Source organism: Equus quagga, chromosome 3 (assembly GCF_021613505.1).
Source record: "Equus quagga isolate Etosha38 chromosome 3, UCLA_HA_Equagga_1.0, whole genome shotgun sequence".
Taxonomy (NCBI): domain Eukaryota; kingdom Metazoa; phylum Chordata; class Mammalia; order Perissodactyla; family Equidae; genus Equus; species Equus quagga.
Window position 1 is genome coordinate 102,594,922 of NC_060269.1, and position 14,656 is coordinate 102,609,577.

At 34.0% G+C, this 14,656-nt stretch overlaps 1 protein-coding gene across 4 annotated transcripts in view; it reads right to left on the bottom strand.

The window, feature by feature from the left end:
- YTHDC1 (YTH N6-methyladenosine RNA binding protein C1) overlaps positions 1-14,656 on the bottom strand; it is a 35,440-nt gene that overhangs the window by 11,998 nt on the left and 8,786 nt on the right. For 2 of the 4 annotated variants that reach the window (XM_046656170.1, XM_046656169.1), the window contains exons 2-9: positions 12,706-12,807; positions 11,995-12,323; positions 11,441-11,873; positions 6,881-6,970; positions 6,357-6,410; positions 5,702-5,796; positions 4,103-4,211; positions 3,903-4,020 (exon numbers count right to left, since the gene is read on the bottom strand). In XM_046656170.1, coding sequence (XP_046512126.1) covers positions 3,903-4,020; positions 4,103-4,211; positions 5,702-5,796; positions 6,357-6,410; positions 6,881-6,970; positions 11,441-11,873; positions 11,995-12,323; positions 12,706-12,807 — 1,330 coding nt within the window. The remainder of the gene's footprint in view (positions 1-3,902; positions 4,021-4,102; positions 4,212-5,701; positions 5,797-6,356; positions 6,411-6,880; positions 6,971-11,440; positions 11,874-11,994; positions 12,324-12,705; positions 12,808-14,656) is intronic. The other 2 variants (XM_046656172.1, XM_046656171.1) reach the window with 1 other exon arrangement.

The following is a 14,656-nucleotide window of genomic DNA, read 5'->3' on the forward strand; positions in this document are numbered from 1 at the left end:
ATATTAAATCTCAGAAGAAATTTTGATTTACAGGAAAAGAGAAATATACCTAACGTTAAAGTAAAAGGTGGCATGCTCTGTTGTGGGAGTGATGTGAATGTATGGGAGAAGTAGACAGTGAGTGATGGAAAATGTCCACTAGGTATTACTAAAACGCTTGGATTCTTAGACTAACACACATCTTACTTCACACAGCAAGAGTGGTTCAAGAATGTATATACATATATGTTTTTTCCTTCCCAGGCTGTCAGAGACAAAAAAATAATAATAATAAAACGACTATCATTAAGCTAGAACAAGTCCATACCAAAAGCCTAGAATATCCAGAGACAGATCTCTAGCTAACAATTCTTTGTATTTTAATACTTCCTTAGATTTTTCCTCTAAATTGCCAGATAAAAATCAGTAACAGGAAAGGAATAAATAAGCTAGAGCCACCAAAATACTGGAAGGTTACAAATTATTATTGCAAAGTTATCAGTGATATTTAAATATTAGCAATGGAATACCCAAGGTCCGAAATAAAGGCATCTATCCAGCTGGTAGAGTCATTTAGGGTTGAGATTCTTTGGTGGCATTGGTTCTAACCAGATACTACAAACATATGCCCACTGTTCTGATAAATTAGTTACTCCCAGCCAGGATATCACAGAGAACTGTGAGGCCTTAGGCAAAACAGGGCTCAGAATAAGTTAAGAGAACCTGCAGGTCTGTGGTCATCAACTGCAGGTCTGTGGTCATTACAATTAAAGAACCGCCAACCTAATAGTTACCTCTTGAGGAGATGTGCAATGAAGAAGCCTACAGATGGCTATCTTTACTGTGAGCACTCTAAAGATAATGGGAATGACTCTCAGATTTAAGGGCTTTGATGAATAGGCAAATTTAACAACAGAACAGAAAACTAAAGCTCTTACGTACTGGATAGTGGTTTGGTTATCAAAATTAAAAGAAATATGGAGAAACCTTTAAAGGAAAGAAAAATGGGTTCTTTGGGATGGACGTGAAAGCAGTGAGTATAAAATTTAGAGTGAGTAGATTTAATTCTGGATGAATGACATTTCTTAGATTCTAGCCTTATTTTGAGCTAACTCCCAGGAGCAACCTAAATAAGACACTTTTTATGCCTCCTCTCCTATCCACTAACATGCATCATCTGGTCTTAAACTTCAGTGTGCCTACAAAATAAGTGAACTATTAGGAATTCAACAGGTTTAAGGTAGGTCTCAGAATTCTGCATGTTAACAATCAGATAGTACTGATGCAAGTGATCCAGGGAGCACACTAAAGAAACAAGTCTAGTCATTACTAAATCCAAAGGGAGCTTAAATAAAAGTCTAGTAACTACCATACCTGAAAAGAAAAATATTTATAGTAGTTATTATTACTGACAGCCAAGTCCTTAGCATTTATACTTATTAAAGTTTAAGTCTCTTAACTCTGAGAGTCGAAAGTAATTCTCATTTTATACAGAAAACTTAGAGTTCAAGTGACTTACCCAAGGAAATATCAATATAATAAATATCACATGCCTTTAAGAACTCTTAAGTATTGTAAAATTACTCTTGAATGTTCTATAACTTATAAGTATTAAAAAATTAAAGTTAGTTTATTTAAGAATAGTCTTTCTGGGTAAACCTAAAACTTAAATACAGTAACAACTTTACTGTCCAAAATTTTGCATGAAATGATAGTAGGATGGACTATTTTGATTTTTACCTCTTCTCTTGGTATATACATTCAAATAAGTTAGTAAAATAGCCAATAAGTCAATGAAGAGGATTACGAAGAGAATAATTTATGAATAAATTCCACCCATCTCCTAAAATTAAACAAATCTTATCAATAATTTGAAAATAAAGGTTAATAGAACACATAACATTCAAAACAAAATATGCTGCAACCAGTCTATAACCGGGTAATTATTTTTTTCTCCTATTCCTAAGAAAGCATCATTTCCAAATATTTTCCAGTGATACCGTTTCTAGTCATAAAACCACAAACTAAAAAACCTTTCCTGTGGCCTTTACAGTTTTCCATCCAAAAACTAAAACAAATGTCAATCTCTGCTAAGAAATAATCAGCACTTTGTTTTCTCTATAAACTGCCACCAGATTTTTAAATTTTATAACTTTAACTTATTATAACTTAATTACAACTTTAATTCTAAAGAACTACAAATTTACATTTAAAAACTCTGGGTTCAATGGAGTAGGGGGCTATCACCTACAGTCTCATCACTATATCACATTTCAACAATATGCGTTTTCAAATGTTATATAGCTTCCCATGTTGTGTTGGACTATTACGTCTGCATACTATATCTAAGTGACAAACTATAACTTACTTAACAGATTTCCTATGAGAGAATTTAGACTGTTTCTAATTTTTCGCTATAGAAAGTAATGACAGGATGAGTAAAGATAATTTTTATACATATAGCTTTTTGCTACTCTATTGACAATTAACCTAATATATACTATTTCCACTGTATCACTGGCCATTGATCTTCATAGTCCCTCACTGTCCCACAGTAAATGTTTAAATCCTTAGGCTGGTCCACATTACTATTCACCTTTGCCTTTTGTTCTCTTTACTAACTATGCCCTTCATTAAAAAAGTGGCTCGCTATCCCACCCTCACCTCCCCCTCCACCCTATGGTTTGTTTCCATACTCTTCCTTGTGCTAGCCTGCCTTCCTGAATATGAATAGCATTTTTCCTTCTTATTCTTATCCAAATCCTTCATCCCCCACCAAAATCTAACACCTAAGCCAACTTACAACTTATAAAAAATCCATATAGACCCTTGCAGGTAATTTTTATTTAACTAAAATAAATTTTATAAGTAGTAGATCTGTGCATGCTATATAAAGTTCATTTAAATAATTAGTTTTTTATGTTGTTGAACTAACTTTCTAGGTCCAAGATAAAGCCACTCTCGCCCAGGGTGCCACGTCAGGAAACCAAAACTTAGAGAGCTCTCAAGTCCCTGTAAAGTCTTTGCTTGACCAGAAACGCAATTTATCCAGTCAGCCAATTCCCAACACCAAGCCAACTTGGGGCTTTCTCACCTAAAACGAGACTGCCTATGTGACCCCAACCAATTAGATATTTCCTATTTGTCTCTTTCTTGTTCTTTATTCTTTATCCTATAAAAGCTTTCTGCCTTCTGCTCCATTTTGCAGTTCTCCACAGGAAACTGTCTCATAGTGCTAAATAAAGTTTGTATCAACCTACATTGACTTCTTTAATCAATTTTTTAACAATGTACAATCATTCGCTAAGGGTTTAAAATAAAGTAAAATAAATACGGTAAAATAAAGGATATAAAAATAGTGCTAATAACTCAGTATTTAAAACAAGTCTGCTTTCTAGCATATTCACATCTTAATTACTCCAGTTTCAGAAGATCACAATGCCAACTAAACATGGTTTGCTAACTTCCTTAAAAAACACTACTTGTTCACAACTAGTCACTTCCAAAATATTAGCCAAATCAGACTATTTTCCCATTTTACAGTGACTAAATGACATGTTAAATCACTAAAATTACAAATACATGCCAGGTAACATTCCAAGCAATTGTCTAATTCATCACAAATTTACTGCTTTATTACTAATACAGAGAACAAATGAAATACATAAAACTCTTCACTAAATAAACCTTTGCCCTTTGCATCCTATATTATAAAGATAGTGAACAACATAAGCTAAGTACATCGATGTTATTTTTACTTTAACATTCTTAAATTTCATAAATCCAAATCACCCTAAGAATGAGATCAAAAAAATAAAGAACAATAAAACTAAACAACTGCAGAATTTTAACACTATTCCCAGCTGGTAGCCCATTCAAAACAAGGGCAACTTTAATTATCTACACTGAAGTGCATAATTTACCTGCAAATCCAGTCAATTTTAAAGACACCTCCCAGCATTTTAGCATTCATTCCTGCTGGAAGTACCCAATGTATAGGAGATCCACCATGATGTGATTCTGAGGAAAGTCTTGCAAATCCTAAAGAAATCAAATCACAACATAATATATAGATGCTAACATAATCAATGTTTTTATATATCCAAATTATTTTTATTCTTACCTTGAAATTTTCCACTTTCTCTGACAGAAAATATTAAGATAACACTCCTTGCAGATCTGAATGCAGCATTTAATTTCTTCTCATTTACAGGCAGTGTGGACCACACACCCTATACAAATGACGTAAAGATGAGATTGAACTCTATGGAAATCTTTCATGTTTCCAATTATATTTCCAAAGATCAAGGCTAATGATAGTATTATACTTTAAATTCAAGTAAGCTGAAATGAGGGCCTTATTTATCAGCTGTCAAATAATGTCATAATTTATTAAAAACTCAGGAAAATTATAAAGAAAATCATCAACCTTAAAAAAATCATTAAAACAACTAGTAAACACACAGGGAGTTCAAATCTTATGGGCTACAATTCTATATAATAAAAAGTCACTTGTAATTATTTTAGTATCACAACCATTTACTGTGGTAAAAACATGTCATGTGAAGGTGAATCACAAGATGTAGAACATTTTTCTTCTTGAAAAATCATGCCTAACCAAATAATTAAAAATTATTGCATTGGTAAATCCATAGTCAAGATTTTCTGTCAAGTTTGTAGCGTTTCTCATTCTTTATATTTTAGTTGAAATTTTTATGTATCAGTTTCACTGAAGAGGCCTGTGTTTTACATAGAGCTGGAATACAGTTATTAACTTCTGAAGCACTGTAACCAATTCTTTGTTCATGAAAGATTAAGAGATAGAAGGGTAAAGTAAGGCAGAAGCTCTAATTCAGTTCAATGTGCTCATACAAACTAGATACCCTTCACAGTAAGTGCTTAAATACTTCTGCCTACATCCAGCTGCAGAACAGAATAAACTTATACTAGACAGTTAGTATGTTATGCCTTCCATTTGTAAAGTTTGATGGGTAATCCTCAAGTTAAAAATACAGAATAGTAATACTGACAGAAATATGGTTACAAAAATGTTTAACTTTAGTTTTAACTTTCTAAAGGTCAGTCGAAACTGTAAATTATTCATTTTAAACCAAGAAAAGAAAGATATAATAGTCAGTGTAACAAACATGTACTTCTGTAACAAAAATATAATAAAGGAAATTAATATCTTACAACATCCTACAGCAAAGGGTCATATTTTTGCTAAGCCTGAGGTAGACCTTTAAGCTGACTCCCCTTTTCTTCTAAATCCAAGTGATCTTAATTCTAAAAATAAACTTTCCATAAAGGAACAATTTCTTTTCAAGAAGATCTGAAGGTGTAAAAGAAGCATCAATATAATACAAAAACTGGTTAACTAAAACTTAAAAAATGTGTTAGTACAATAAATTAGCAAGTGAATGCAGAAACACAAAAATAAACAGAAACACAACTTTCACAGCACAAAATATAAAATATATATATTTTTCAATATCAAAGACCTTGGCTTCTAATATTGTCTTTTAAAAATTTAAAAGAAAACTCAAATTACTATTAGGTTGTCTAACCAGCCATAAAACAGACCCTGAGTGGCAACTGGGCTATGGATCTTCACAGCTTTAATGAAAATCACAGTAACTTATGCTACTCAAGATATTCAAGTCCACTTTCCCATTTAAAATTTTCAAGATTAGAATAGTTTCAACAGAACTGATGCTGATACCTTAGCTTTGGCAAGAGAGACATTCTCATGGTTATTACTTTTTATGAGAAAAAATCTTGCATCCTGTAGGACATATTTGAGTTTACTGGTTTGATCTGAAAAAAAGAAATCCAAGATGATTAACCAGAGGCCATTACCACACAAAGGAGCATAAGTTACACTAACTGAAATTAGCCCTCCACAACCCAGCTAAACTTTTAAAATTCATAATCACCCATTCAACCTGGAAAGCTAAGCCACAACACATAATAAAGCAAAACTAAAAAAAGACACCAGCATTTTGCCAAAAGGTAAACCTAATCTAGTGATGTTCCGATATATCAGATGCATATTTAAGTATGAAAATAGCTACAAATTTTATATACTTCTTTTATATTATTCAGAGACTCATAATAGACCATTATAGTATTAAAAAGTATATGCCATACATTATATCCAAAAACTGTAAAATATCCTGAGATGTTTGCTGTTGTTCCACAAGATAAGCAGTAAGAAGTGAACATGGAGCGCTATGTAAAACTACATTATTAATTTTTCTTAATGTAATATATCAGAACATTACTACATTAAAACCAACTATTAATGGAGAACCAATAAGGCAAAATAATGACTTTATGCAGCATGCAATGAAAACAATTTCAAATTTAAATGATACCTTTTCGGACAGCACGAACGGAAGATGATAATTTCTCATGCTTCTTTTCTGAACCTGTATTTAGCCAAAGTACATTTGTTCAGATTGAGCTTTAATAGAGATAAGACAAAATTTCTACAGTCTTGTCACATAAAGTTCTCATTCAAGACAAATTATTCTTCCTGGCGCACCCACACACACAAAAAAATACTTCTCAATGTGTACGAGTGTTTTGTTTTTTGGGGTTGTTTGGATTTTTTTTTTTAATATGTATATTTGAACAGTTTCCCACTCAGAAAACTAGTCACTGAATCATCATCTTCCAGGAAAAAAAAAGTGAAATTCCACTTAAGCAGTAACAGAACAGGATTAAAATAATAAGAAAAAGCTTAGTTTCCTCTAGAATTATTACACTGAAACATGCCAAAAATCAATACTAATGGACATCAACAAGTTCACACTAAACTACAGCCTCCACATACTTTCTGTAGATTATATTAGAATCAGTCAGATAACGATCACAAATAAAAGTGAAATGAGAATACCTGCATATGACTCCGATGCAGAGCTTCCACTTCTATCAAAAACAATTGGAGATATGCCTCTAGCTCTCTTCCTTTCCTTCTTTTTCTCATCTAAAAAGAATTCAAACAAGATGTTTTAAAACATTACAAAACATTACAACAGGTAACCAAACAAGAATGTATCATTATCTGTCTGATTTTTGCATCATCTCCAAGCATCAGTCATTGCTAATCTCTCTCCTGATCCCTCAATTTCCTGAGAAAAATGGGTTCCATTTCAAAGACACCCTTCAAAGACTAAGGACACGTTGTTTCTCCAGCCAATTTCAATCAAATAAAAACACATGGCCACAACTGAGAACTATTTATCCTATGTTATAAAGGTGGTCTTGAACAGTTTTCCAGGAGAGGAGGAAAAAACCTGCAAAGCACTTTTCTTTCAATAAAATTCACCATGTTCCCTTCTATGCACCAGGTATCACTGTTCTAAGTACTCTTTTTAAACAGTATACTATAATTCTTCATGCATTCGAACTCTGATTCTATCTTAGATGTCTGATGAACCCCAGAACCCAAAGTTTTTCAACTGTAAAAAAAAAAAAAAAAGACCCAAAAATACACTGTACCAAATTAGTGATTTCATTCTGCTTGCCACTGCTTGCTTTTGTGTCTTCAATTTCTTCTTCCTGACCATTTCCTTGCTGGATTACTGCTCCTTTTTTCAAATTCAATTTAAAGTTTATTCCTAAAATCTTAAATGATAGCCTATGTATTTCTATAAAAAAACTGGGAATCCTCAGTAGACAGAAAAGGTTTGCATTAGCTGTCAAGTAAGAACCATTTCAAGCATAATTTGGAACTTTATAAGCACATAAACAAGAACTAAATGCAATTAAGTTCTCCTGGCTCTGTTTATTGGTTTTAATATATACCATTATAAGCTCCTTTACTTTTCAACTAGGAGATAGGAAGGAATATGAAGGCAGGAAATGCATGTACTTACTTTTATAAAAATAACAGAAAGCTAAAAAAGAATAATCAACGATCTTGCATACCATCTATATAAGGATTCTATAAATACAGTTAACTATTTTAACAACTTTAAATAAATTATCTCTCTTAACCCTCGTCACAAGCTCATGAGATACATGCCATTATTCTTATTTAGAGAAAGGGAACCTCAACTTAGAGGGGTGGTTAGGCAACTTGGCCAGGATTCCACAATTCCTGGTAGAACCTAGTTTCAAATGAAAGTCCTCTAAGTTGAAAGTACAAGCCCTCAGCTCTATTTTTATTGAGCAAATTCTAAAAGCTATCTTACTACTATTCTTGAAAGTGGATTCTACGTCTAACTAGTTTAAAGATGGAAAACTCCAAGAACATGATAAGTTCCTTTTCTTTTAGTTTAAGCATCTTTTTCTTTGTAATTTACTACTGCTTCTCCATATTTAAATATTTCTATATTGAAGAAGTTTGTAAATAATGCTGATTTTTTCCTAACTTAGAGAGCTAAAAGGGAAGAGCAAAGCAACACATAGTGGCACAATTACAGAGTCAAGCCTATTTAAAGCTAGAAACCATGGGGGCATGATATTTCAAATAACCAACCATGGAGAAAAGCACTTATTTCCAGGCTTTCTGGCTTTCAATAATGATACCTGACTTTCAAAAGTTTTAAAATCCTTTCCCTCAAGGCAAACTATAAGACTTCAAGTGAATATACTAAAGCCTCTAGGTATAAAATGACTAAGAACCTCACTCAAATAGATGAGAAATAGGAGATTTTATCAAGTTCCAAATCTCCTTCTCATACATGTCTGTTTTGCTCACTGACTACAAATTCCTGTATAGTGCCTGGCACACAGCAGGAACTGGATTTCCTGAATCAATGAATACAACACCCACATGAAAGAGATTAGAAAAATAAAACTTTGTTAAATTTTTTAAATTATTTCTTTCAAAAATTCTAGCATCTTTAATTTTTCCTCTGACTACCTAGGAGCCTAAGCACTATGAATTGATCACTAAGGACAATACATCTCTTGCTGCTGTTTAAAAATAGTATCTTACGGTTTCAAAGTATTAAAAGGATCTCTAAGATGATGCAGGAAAAGTAACAGGAGCAGAAGAAAGCTCCTGCCCAAGTATTTTTATATAATGTTGAATCTAGCATTACCATGAGAATTCTCCAAAGATTTTTCATCTTTTTTGTACATATAACTCCCACTGCTCTTAAGTTTATGATCCTGTCTTCCAACTATTATTCTCAGGTCAAAAGAACAATGAAAGTCATCTAAACAAATAACCGTTAAACAAACAACAAAATGTGTCAGTTTTGTAAGGAAGTTACTGAAAATTCTGAGAAAAAAATAAGGTAAAATAAACTGGAATCTAGAAAATTCACGACAGAAACTAAACTGTGATCTCTTTATTTAAAAACTGACATCTAATCAAGGAATTCCAAATCCACCCTTTTTCTTTTACATATTATAAATATACATTATCATAAACAGAAGGCAGTCTAGTAGTTAAGATTCGGCACTCTCACAGCTGTGGCCCAGGTTCGTTTCCCAGTCAGAGAACCACAGCACTCACCTGTTGGTTGTCATACTGTGGTGGCTATGTGTTGCTGTGATGCTGAAAACTATGCCACCAGTATTTCAAATACCAGCAGGGTCAATCATGGTGGACAGGTGTCAGCGGAGCTTTCAGACTAACAGAGACTAGAAAGAAAAACCACTCACTTCCAAAAACCAACTGGCCATGAAAACCCTACGGATAGCAGCAGACATGGTGAGGGAAAATGAGAGGATGGTACAAAAAAGACTGGGCAAGGTTCTGCTCTGCTGTACACAGGGTCCCAATGAGTTCGAAGTGACTCCATGGCACTAACAAAAATAAAGAGAAACTACTCTAACAAAAATAATTTCCTGCATACCACAGTCTCTAAAGCATGTTCTACATAAGGGATCTTCCAAGGAAAATCCACAAATCTTCCTCAATAAGGAAAGTAAGAGTTCCAGGTATCTCTTTTAAAACAATAAACCTCTTCTATTAACAGTTTTGATATCAAGGTTTTATAAAACTATTGGCTACCATTCAAACTAAAGTGTCTCATCCATAAAAATCTAAAGTATTATCAAGTACCTTGCTACAGTATCAGCATCATCTAAGGAGCTTATTAAAGATGCAAATTATGTTAGGTCCTATCCATTTAAGTAAGTCTCCCTTGTTTGACTTAAGACAAACATTCAAGTCTAAGAAATAGTGTTCCTAACATGGATGCCAAAAAAAAGATTCTTACAATAAAATGTTCCCTATCTCCCTATGGAAGTTTCACACTCTCCACAATAATGAATATTATTCATATTGCCAATGCAATTTTTATTCTCTATCCATTATAAATTATAAAAAATATCCCATCAGTTCGCAAGAAGTATGATGGGAGAGAAGATTCCAAAAGTTTTTATATCAAACCCAATTAACTCATCTATCAGTTTAACTCTTTAACTCCCTTCAAAAACCTAACCTCCCAAATCTAGAACTCTAGTGAGCAAAAGGTTGAAAGCACTGCAGTTGTCAATCACTGGAAAACAGCTGGCCATGTGCTCTATCCTCTACACTATATCAAGAATATGATGCACTAACAACGTACTACTGAAATGATAAAATTCTATAATAATGAAATTCTAACTATCCTATATATCAAAAGAATAGGGTTTTTCTTGTATTCCAATGTTTAGTATATTTTCCTTATGTAGCAGATCTGGCTGCACCTTTACATAAAACAGCCATGAGAGTATGATCACCATATAGTGATCAGGAATCTTTAAGAACCCTGACCTCTCCTTGCTGTACCCTCTGAATTTCCTCCTAAAAGAGGGCCCTCTTAGCCGAATGACTGCAACTACCTACCATTCCTACACTTACACTGCATGATCTAACAGGGATAAAGTGGTAGGGCATGTAGTATTGAAGGAATGACCTAAGATGGCTCTTACCCAACCTCTCCCCAAGAATTTTAGACTCTCATTTTCCATCCTTTACACCCAGCCCTCTGGGGATCCTGCACTCGTCAGTCCACAGATACAGAATTAGAAAAAAGGTTTGTGCTCCCAAGAGAAAAATAAATAAAAGTTTGATTTCTATTACTACATGACGTAGATCTAGAGGCATTTAACATGGCAATATTGTAATACCTAGCAGACAGATTCCATACGAATACTGTATAGTTCAAGTATATCAGTGTTTAAATAAGCTGTTGTTGACTAGTATGAAAATCTAAGAACTTACAACATTAAAGCCCGAAAGACATTTCCTTACAGAGAAATAATCCAACTTGTGTTCATTAATAACAAAATCAATTTGCAGCTGGGAAATACCTTTACTAACATACGTAAATCTTATTCAAATGTATTTATAATATTCAAAAGCATATAATTAAAAAAATCACACAACAGTCATTATTAATATCCTCATCTCCTCAAAAATTTTATCATTTAATTTAAACACATTCAAGAATAAAACCAACTAGGTCAATTTTTTTTTAAAAGACAAACTTTCACATATAAAAAGTAATACCTGATCCATCTGTGCCTGAACCAGATCTGACAGACCCATCTGTGAAGGATACAGACTCAGAATCAGAGTCGCTAGCCTCACTTCGAGTGTCATAATCATTTCCCTCTTCCTTCTGGTCTCTCTCATCCTGTTCATATTCTTCTTCTTCCTCCTCCTCCTCCTCTTCTTCCTCCTCCTCCTCCTCCTCCTCTTCCTCCTCCTCCTCCTCTCCATCTTCATCCACCTCTTCATCTTCCTCTGCATCTTCCTCTACCTCTTCATCTTCCTCCACATCTTCCACCCCTTCCTCCTCATTCTCTGTGTTGTTGCCTTGCTCATCAGAAGAACCACTGCTGCCAGTCTCATGGTCAGAGCCATATTCTTCAGAGTTCACTTCTTCCTTAGAAGATTGGCTGGATCTGCTTGCACGTCTATCCACTTCAAGCCCAATTCTCTGATGTTTAAAGAAAAAGGGAATCAGCAGTCATATAACAGACAAGGTCACAGTGAATAAATCGTTCTAAAGCCTCAAAAACAACTGCTTTCCGTTTTATATCCGCAATAATATTTACTACCTCAGAACCATCTGGTGTAGGAGATTTGGCCCTCCTTTCAGGATCCCTTTTCCGGAGACAAGTTTTTTCAGGTTGACTCTTATAAGGTTCTCTGGAGGCACTGCTTGACAAACGGATCTTCCGATCAGCTTCTAGACGTTTGTTTCTTTCAGATCTTTGATATTCCTCATTTTTATATTCTGTGACCGACTTTCCTTTTGTACTAACTATTCTTTTGTTATTGCTAACTGATGAGCTCAACGGCTTAGAAATCAACTGTCTTGAATGAACAGAAGGCTTTTGTCGCTTGGTGTCAGTAGATTCCATTCGATCACTTTTTCTTTTTGATCCTTAAAAATAAAATTTAAAGAGACACATAAAAGTGTTTGCATGTTCCATTTATTTCACCAAAGATTAACAGATAACATATATCAAAGAGGGAAAAACCCTCATTTCTTCAAAATGTCTTCTGAAATACTTTTACTCCAAAGTTAATAACAAAGAAAACATAACTTTCAAATACTGGAATAAACTCATGTTTTTGAGATGTCTCAACACATTTGAAAAAACAAATTACTCTTACTCATATGGAATTGAGTACCAGCTTGTCATGATTGTGCTTTTGGTGTTAAGTGCCTCAAGGAACAAGTACAAAAGCAAAGTCACATTCTTAAGAAATTAAATCTCTATTTACACTGTTATTTCAACAAAAATAATAGAAATCTTACACACCCTTTTTCTCATTTTTATCTTGTTCACTCTCTGGATTATACAGTTCATCATCTTGTTCTGGTACTTCAGTCAAAATATCATCTAGAACATTGAGTTCTCCATCTGAAAGCAAGAAAATTAAAAGTAATAGGAAAAAATCATTATCATTAAGCATTTACTTTTGGGTACTTACTATGTTGAGGCGACAGAAGTATGAAAACATAACCCTCAAGGAGCTTTTACTTCAGGATCAAGACACAAGAATAATTCCTATAAATAACCATACAAGGTAAAGGACATGATACAGAGCTCTGGTCTACAAAGCCAGGAGTATACACCCCACAGGATACGAAAGGATACACTGGGGTACAAAAAGAAAATGTCAGGACATCTATATTTGTATCTTATCCTTTAATGTCTAATTTTTATAACTGCTTTAAAATGTGCACAATGAATTAGTATAGAAATGCATGTGTATAACTTATAAATAAATATACATTTATCAAGGACTGTGTACTCCCCACAAGATACTTACTGATTACCAAGGGAAAAATAACTTTACAGTGGAGAAACCAGGCAGACTCCAGTAACCAAATAATCAAAGTTTATATCACCAGTAGTGGCTCAAATCAACATAATGGACCTCCTAGTATGATCCACTGAGAATAGAACAACAATTCTGTGATATTCCTATGCAAAACACAAAATAAGAACCTATACATGAGGAAACATCAAACAAACCCAAATTAAGGGGCATCCAAAAAATGTCAATGTCATTAAATTACAAACACTAAAGAACCACTCCAGATTAAAGAACGATAACTGAATATAGCATGTGATCTGAGAAATAACTGGGAAAACTAGCGAAACTAAGAGTCTGTAGATTATAGTAAATATCGACGTTAATTTTGTGATTTTGACAGTACTATAGTTAGGCAAAAGAAAATCCTAATTTTTAGGAAATACATACTTAAGTATTCAGGGGCAAAGAAGCATCATGTCTGCAACTGACAAACGGTTCAGGAAAAAAGTGTGTCTACGTGCATGTATCCATATATATACACAGAGAGAGAGAGAATTAGAAAGACAAAAGTGGTAAAATGTTAACATTTGTGGAATGTGGTTGAAAAGTAAAAGGAAATCCTTTGTACTATTCTTATAGCTACATGTTTGTCTGAATTAATGTCAAAAGAAAGTTAAAAGAAAAAAATAATTGATGTGCTACATTATCAAAAATGTTTGAGGGGCCTGTCCCATAGCCAAACAGCTAAGTTCATGCAAATGGCTTCAGTGGTCTGGGGTTCACTGTTTTGGATCGTGGGCACAGACCTATACATCACCCATCAAGCCATGCTGTGGCAGCATCCCACACAGAAGAACTAGAATGACTTACAACTAGGATATACAACTAAGTACTGGAGCTTCGGGGCGGGGGAAAAAAGAGCAAGGCTGGTAACAGATGTTAGCTTAGGGCCGATCTTCCTCACCAAAAAGCACATCTTAAAAAAAAAAGTTTGAGGCTGCTGGTATGGACTACAGAAGAGTGACTTGTTCAGAAGAGAACTACTGACTATAATTAACATATTCAATGATCACGAAAACTAAGAACTCAGTTTTGTCACCCCACCCTAATATGACAAAATAAGTCTTAGAAATACATACAAATATTTACTACTTTAAACTGATTCTTTTTTTTATAATGCACTACAGCTCATGGTAAATGTGTTGAACACTAAGTATTCTGGCATCAAAAATATCTTTCCAAATTTAAGGAGAAGCAAAGGGAAGTACAAAGTCATTAAAACAGAGATAAGACAATTGTATTTATTGCTCCAGCCAAAAACCGAAGCCCACTCAAAGTACAGCAAAGGCTATTAAGCCAATGTTTAAAAAACAGGTTAGATGGGGGCTGGCCCTGTGGCCGAGTGGTTAAGTTCGCGTGCTCCACTGCAGGCAGACCAGTGTTTCGTTG